This window comes from Callithrix jacchus, chromosome 15, assembly GCF_049354715.1.
Source record: "Callithrix jacchus isolate 240 chromosome 15, calJac240_pri, whole genome shotgun sequence".
NCBI lineage: Eukaryota > Metazoa > Chordata > Mammalia > Primates > Cebidae > Callithrix > Callithrix jacchus.
This window is the reverse complement of record NC_133516.1, coordinates 20,187,877-20,195,524: the sequence shown is the minus strand read 5'-3', so window position 1 is coordinate 20,195,524 and position 7,648 is coordinate 20,187,877. Positions and strand designations below refer to the sequence as shown.

General features: G+C 32.5%; 1 protein-coding gene across 1 annotated transcript; it reads left to right on the top strand.

Annotated features, from left to right (window-relative positions):
* Nucleotides 1-477: 477 nt before the first annotated feature.
* UTS2B (urotensin 2B) lies at nt 478-5,793 on the top strand. Its single transcript, XM_017964774.4, is given in 3 exon segments — nt 478-686; nt 4,616-4,713; nt 5,499-5,793. Coding segments are annotated over 3 exon segments (480 nt in total). The 5' UTR covers nt 478-582; the 3' UTR covers nt 5,777-5,793.
* Nucleotides 5,794-7,648: the final 1,855 nt, after the last annotated feature.

The following is a 7,648-nucleotide window of genomic DNA, read 5'->3' as shown; positions in this document are numbered from 1 at the left end:
TTTCAAATTTGAGCTTTTCTCCACTTTATTCAGTTGGTTAAGAATAAAGTGATAGTTGCAACTAACATCACTGTCAGGAAGACTACCATCCGGCTCAGTGTAGTCAAATGAAAGACACTGTTCCCATTTTCAACTGCCCTCTATGTCTCAGCTTTAGCATTAAAAAGATTTGAGGTTAATTAATCCTGGAATCAGGAAATTAAACAATAAATTATGAAAATCCAACAAACAGTTTTTTATTTCAAGATTTTACTTCATGCTTGTGCATCTATTTGAATGTGTGGGCATGCATAGGAATGCCTGCTTTTAGTGAAATGGGCGGGTATAAGATGTATTGATTGGATTCTTCCTGCCATTGACTGTGTAACTAACCTGTCACTTCTCCAAGTAGTGACTCATGTTGACAGGGTGCATTGTATCTTACAGCTTTCTTTTCTTTCTCTCTTTTTTCTTTATCCAGAGCATTTGTAACTGAAGCACACTTGCCTTTTGCAGCTAAGCTCTACTGAATTCCAAAGCCATAGAAATATCCATCTTAACCTGGAAAGTCAGTTTCTTTGCTAGCCCAGAAGATTGTTTAACATGAACAGGATCCTCTCAAGCACTCTTTGCTTCGGACTCCTAACTTTGTTATCTGTGTTGATCTTTTTACAATCTGTGCATAGACAGCCATATCTTACCCAAGGTATGTGCACATCAATTTAAAATCTTACAGGTGGGTAATTCTTCTATTTCTATTTGAATAACTTTGATTTTTCTGCCATTGTTGAAATAATGTTTTAAGAAATAAGCATTAGTTAATAGCCAAATTTCCCTTAAATAGTTGCTGGTCAGAATTAAATATCATCTTCAACACTGTTCCTCTCAAGTAGATTAAATTTACCCAAAATTTTACCCAAATTAATTTTATCCAATATTGCACTAAATTAACTTCAACTATACTTTTTAAAAAAATATTGGGGCATTTGTTTCTCATTTGTAGTCCGTGACCAAAGATTGGGAATGTATAAATAGTAATACATTCTTCATATTTCAAAAGTCTATCTTGGGGAAAGGAAAGGAAGATTTTCGTAAATTCTTTATGAAAAGAGAATACAACAAAGAAAAACAAATCAAGATAGAAACTTGCATTTGCAGAGACTTGAGGAAAATAAAGCATTGAGGGAAATCATAGCAGTTTCAGGAGGGCGATACTAACACCTACATTACACATTATTTATCAGGTTTCCAACATACTTAGGATACTTTTGCTAAATGAAATAATTCCATCTATGACATCTACAAAGTATACACCATGATAAAATTAGTGACAATAAGTTTCTGCTTTTATAATATTGTAATTTAAGTAATTGTTCTTTAAAATGTTCAGTGTGTCTATAGAAAAAGTAGCTCCTAAACTGAGACTCAGGAGAGCTAGATTTAGTGATAATATATTAGGTAAATAACTTAGCCTTTAATACATCTCTTTATGTTTCCAAAATAATGACTTAAAATAATGCTCTCAATATCTTTTCCAGCTTAAAATTATTGCTGTTTCTCTCATCTAACTGGCTTCCTTGTCAGGAAGAGGGAGATAACCTTTTACTCTCAGCTTACTTAGGGAGAACCAAGACAGAATGTAATAAATTTTGTTTACATGACACTAGATTGAGAAAAGGGACCAAGTTTCCCATTTCTGATTCTAATTCATTTTTACTAGACCTCATCACTTCAGTCAATAAAAATTAGAGCAGTTCTGTTGGCAGTGGAAATAAAATTGCATAATTTCTAATTATTTATTTATGAGGACTTTTTACCATTGAAAAACAAGTAGTCTTAGAGACCTAAATACAAGCCTGGGAATCAAAGATTCTGGATTTTATCCATAACACTCACATTTTGTCTTTGGCCAGACACAGTCATTGCATTTGGCAGGTCTCCATTGCTCTTTTCATGAAATAATGAGATTTCCAATGTTTCTAACATAATGTAAATGTGAGAGAAAAAATGTAATTATTTTGGAAGACTTTGCAAAATTAAGATTAGGTAACTGTAACTTCGAATTTCATGTGTATATGAAATAGAGAAAAATCTGCCTCTAAAGCATTTGCTAGATTACATTTAAATAACACCTCTGACCTCAGAATGCCACACAATGATATGCATATATCACTGACAGCATAGTGGAATTATTTCTCTCAGAGACCTCTTTGATGTCAGTTTTATTATATGTAAATAAGGAAAATTAAATTATCAGGAAGTTCATTTTCTATCTAAATAGTCCAAAGTCACAGTGTCTTCTCTATGTGTATATTTTTTAAATCAACTATGTTACTTCTTTTAGTCTTTTAATATAATTTAAAAATAAACATTTATCTGCTGACACTGACTACAAAGTCGGGGTTCTCAGCTTTTTTTTATGTGTCAGAACTATCCAAGGCAAATGGCAAAATCCTCCTAGCTTACATTTGGTAGGAGCCATATAAAAGTGTGCTCAGGGACTAGGCCTGAAATTGGGCAAACTGCCTAACACAAAGGAGGAAGAAAGAATATCATGACAAAGAAGATTATGAAAAATTTATTTTGCAGAATATTATCATTGTGGGAGTTTCCAGATTTCTTTCTGGTAAAATTTCTAGTCTCTATGCAGTAAAATCCTTCCCATGTAAATGGAAAGCAAAGAGACAATTGAATATTTTAAGATTGAGTGTCTCAAATAGTAATGAATCAATATTTTCTGCGTAATGTTTGCAAAAACACTCTCTCGTGTCGAAGAAGTTTTGCCATCTTTTGTGCCAAATGTGAATCTACACTCAGATATTTGGTATTCAAATATTTCCTTTATTAATATTAACTCTGTTCAAAGATAGAAATATTAAGCGTATATATATATATATACATATATTCTTTTAAAGCTATATCTGTTTTGAAACTGAGTATGAAAACAAGAAATGACTCATTTTTTAATATTTTTTTAGCCAATATCTCACTTAACTTTAGAAATCAACTTTCTAAAATTTCTTGAGAAAACTTTTTTTTTCAGAGACTCCCGTAAAACAGATTTTTTCTTAAGAGATAGTGATAAGGAATTTCTGAAGACGAGTAGTTATGAAGCTATAATTACTGGAAGCAAAACAAATATAGAAAGGCAAAACCTATCAGTTTTGATTTTTGAAAAATGTTTCACTTTATGCAAAGGAATGGACTATGAATTAAGGGGGAAAAACCCTTTAGATTCATTCTCTTCTAGTTAGATTACTCTCAGTCATACATTTTCTAAGTTGAAGGTAATGGTTGTTTCTCTTATCATAATTGTCTTTCTGAAACAAGTAATTATTATGTCTCTGAGATATCCCTTCTTTTTTTCAATGAAAACATTTTAAAGAGTATAATTTAACGTTTTTAATGAGTGATTAAAATAAAAATTACATTATTTCATAATAATATATTTCTTTTAAACTAAACTCTCTCTGAGAGTCTTTGTATAATTGATGTTGAGCAAACTTTGATATTCTGTTGGTATTTTAAATACTTGAAAGAGAATTTTACAGATAATTTTTATGTTTATGAAGCAAAGAAAATTGAAGAATCGAACAACAGTTAAGTATCTTTGGTTAAGGTAGAAAGCTGTGATCTTGTCACCTTCCCCAAACTATTCATTTTCTTTTTTTAATTAGCCATCTAATTGTTTGAATTTATCAACTAACATTTTGTAGACACAGGAAAGACAGATGATTTTGAGAAATATTCTAATCAACTTATAAGCCATTTCTCTAGCTGAAATCACAGTACTCACTCCTAAACGTGAACCTCATTAATATTGCTTCTACTCACATTCTAACAGTCAGTACAAGGAGATTGGGTGAAGAAAAAATGATCTTACAGAAATTATGTGATAAAGATTTGATTTTTCAGACTATCTCACAAAAGTTCATTGTAATATACTAATTAGTATTTCAACTGAATTATTTGTTAATGGGTATTTTGTTGAATCTTCATGTTTTATAGCTTGTTAGAAATCTGTTGTCTCAATTTCTACTCCAGAGTAAAGATAGTTATAGAACTGAGACAGGCACCTGAGGAATGAATGGCTGTGAGGTAAATTGACAAAGATGAAAAGCCGTCAATACAAAAGAGGTAGACACCATCCTAGCTCTGCCACAGTCTTTTTTGGATGCTATAAAGGAAATTCCTGGAACACAAACTGGCTTGTATATAAATGTGTATATCAGATAAAAATCACAAAATAGAATGTTATCTTTTTCTTTTGAAAACTACTTTTAGTTTATACTTACGTTAAATAAAATAGTAGAAAATTCCAGAAACACAGATTAAAAGGAAGAAAGTTAAACTCCAGTTGTACTACTCAGAAGCAATCACAGGTAAAACTTTAGGGTGCAACCCTCCAGGTATACACATATATTCTCTCTCTCTGTTTCTGTCTCTATTTGACTGTTCATACACATTCAGTATATATTCAGCAATTGTTTAAATGACCCATCCCTTTGGATTACACACTCTCTCAACATTTCTTTAGTTAGTAAATATGCAAATTGATAGTTGCCTGTACGACCAATTTAATTGGAAATATTTTCGGTTATCCAGGTTGAAAATGATGGTTTTTGATCATTACACAAAATGAAATATTTCCAGATAAAAAATATACAAATTGTGAGGAACTATTGCTGGCTCTACAGAATAAAAATTTTGATCTTGAAAGACCTTTCAACACTGGTGAGTTAAGAAGAAAGCCAAGCTTAATTTATTAAAAAATAACAGAATCTATTTTGTCTTGGGACTTGCTTTTTCTAAATGTTAATTTACCTTAAATCAAATAATTACTTTTTTATATGCTACACTAAAGATTTAAGGTTATTTTGTTTTATATTTATGTTAAATCCATGGAATTATTAACAAATATTAAAAGCCTATTTTGGTCCATTTGAAGGTCCTAACCATGTTTTAACATATAGTTAAAACATGGTTACCTTTACTCATAATTTCTTCTCATCTATGCAATTCCTCACTAGTACCACTAGTATTTTCTTTTATTAAATGTTTCAAAAGTATTATATTTATAGGTTTCTTCTAGAAACTTCAAATATTAACTGCAGTTTTGTTGTAGTTAATTTAGCATTATTTTTAATCAAATTCTTTCAATTTTAGGAAATGGTTGGAGTACAGATGATGAATAAAAAATTTAGGCTATACCAATTGAGATTATTTTTATTTGAAGAACAGGAGAATCTGACTTACAAATATCCATCAGATTGTCCTCCAAGAAATGACTGAGATTTTGTCAGAAATTTAGAGGTCTAGTTTATAGAGAAAATGTGACAATATGATACTGTGGTACTCTTCCATACACCATCTATTCTAAAATGTCTGTATTCATAGAACTCTGTTTTTCTTCCTTTGTTTTCATTCCCTTCCTTTTTCTCTTTCTTTCTTTCTTCTACGTTTTCTCTTTTATTTCTTTCTTTTATCCTTCTTCAACAGAGAAAAGCATGGTTTTAAAGAGGACAAATTACTTATCATTTTACAGTTTTAACAGCTGGAAAAGCTAAAAGAAGAGCTAGTGGAGGTGAAGGATTCTGAGACATCCTATGCTGCAGATGGTCTATTCTCTCCTCATCCTAGCAAGCAAGGCAAGTTTTTGTTTCAGGGTTTTAAGATTGACTTCCGCAAGATTATTTTTGCAGTTATTTCTGAGAGGAAGAAGATTGAGCTGGCATTTCTTAATCTTATGGTGGTGATCAATATAAAGGCTCACAGTTTTAAAAATATATTCCAATAAAAGTGTTATCATATAAACGTATTTGAGCTTTCTGGTATTTACAACAGGGGGTGGCAAGGGTACACTTCTCAGATTTAAATAACATAGGTCCTTATTGTTTCATATAAACTCTGGTTTACTCTTGCTATTTTGGCTTACACACCAAAGCAGCAAAGACCACAAACAGAAATAATCAATTTTAAGTCAATTCAAAATTTCACAGAATCTATTCTGACATAAGGAGAAAATTCACTGGTATAACACTTGTTCCAGGGTTCGATTCATAGTATTTAATTTTAGAAAGCTTACTTTTCTGGGTGATGCTTTTGGATAATTTTTCCTAGAAAATTCTTGTTTCTTACTTTGTTTTTATTTTTGAAAAAAATTGTATTACTGTTTCTTTGTTCATGTAATGATGAGAGTTTTCCTAAGGCATATTTATTTTTACTTGTCCCTACCCTAGATTTGTCTTTAGCTTCTATGAAATCATGCTTTAGCAATATTACTGAGAGAAGAAGACAAACTAGTGTTAGGCCCTGAACATATACCAGATATTTTACATTTTAATGTCTCAAAATATAGTCATGAAGTATTCAGACTCTAGAATTAGACTGCTTGGATTCAAGTTTTAACTTTGACTACCTATGCAACCTTGGAGAGTTATCTAATATCCTCTACCTCATTTTCTTTGCTTAAAAATGCAGATAATGCTAATAATCTTTGTGGGATTGTTGGGAGGAGTAAATGAGTTAATTTAATTTAAAAAATTTTTGGTATGTGGTAAGTACTATGTAAACATCATTACTACAATTATTTTATTTTATGCACAAATGCCATAAGATAGCTATTGATATGACGTTTTTTATAGATGAGAAAACTGCATCTCAGAAGGGTTAAATTACATGCTGAAAATGACCCAACTGCTGAGTGACTTCGCTAGTAAGGCTGAAGGAGAGAGTGGCAGAAGATGAAGTAGTGGGTAAGAGGGAGGGAATTTAGTGGCTTTTTCTTCTTTTCGAGGCAGTTTGGCTGCTAGGTTGGAATGCAATGGTGCAATCTTGGCTCACTGACACCTCTGCCTCCCGGTTCAAGCAATTCTTCTGCCTCAGCCTCCCAAGTAGCTGGGATTACAGGCATGCACCATCATGCCCCGCTCATTTTTGTATATTTAGTAGAGACAGGTTTCACCATGTTAGTCAGGCTGGTCTGATTCTGGACATATTTCGAATAAAAGTCAACTAAATTTGTGGTAGAATTACTCATGAAGTGAAAAAAATAGGCAGGTGTCAAAAATTACTCCAAGGTTTTTGTTTTAAGCAACTAGGAACAAAGGACAGTTTCTGTGTATTGAGCCAAGAATAACTAGAGGAGAAGAAAGTTTACAAGAAAAAGGTTGAAAGACGGATTTGTTGGACCTTTTCTGAATCAGTATAGCTTAGGCTATCATGTGTAAACAGTTTTAATTGAAATCTCAGAGGCTTGGTGTAATAAAGTCGGGAATCAAGTCCAGTGCATGTAGCACAGCACCACTCTGTTCTGTAGCTCTATCATCTAGAATGTGGATACAGTTTAACTGCCTCCAACATTGCCAAAACAGAAGAGAACAGAGGATACATTCCAGCTTTCAATCGCCTCAGTTCAGAAGGGACAAGCAGCATTTCTACTGAAGTCCCTTAGCCAGGAGTAGTCACTCGGACTACCACCAACATATGGCAAGGCAGGTTGGTAAATGTAAGGACGTCTATAGTACTTGGTGGGCATGGCTTCTCTCAGTCAATCCTTTGATCTCTTCTTAAAAACATAGACTATACTCAACTTGTAAGGCCGGTTGCCTCGCCGGGAGCAAGATGGACACACCCATCCCAACCACGTCATCATTCCGAACACATTACT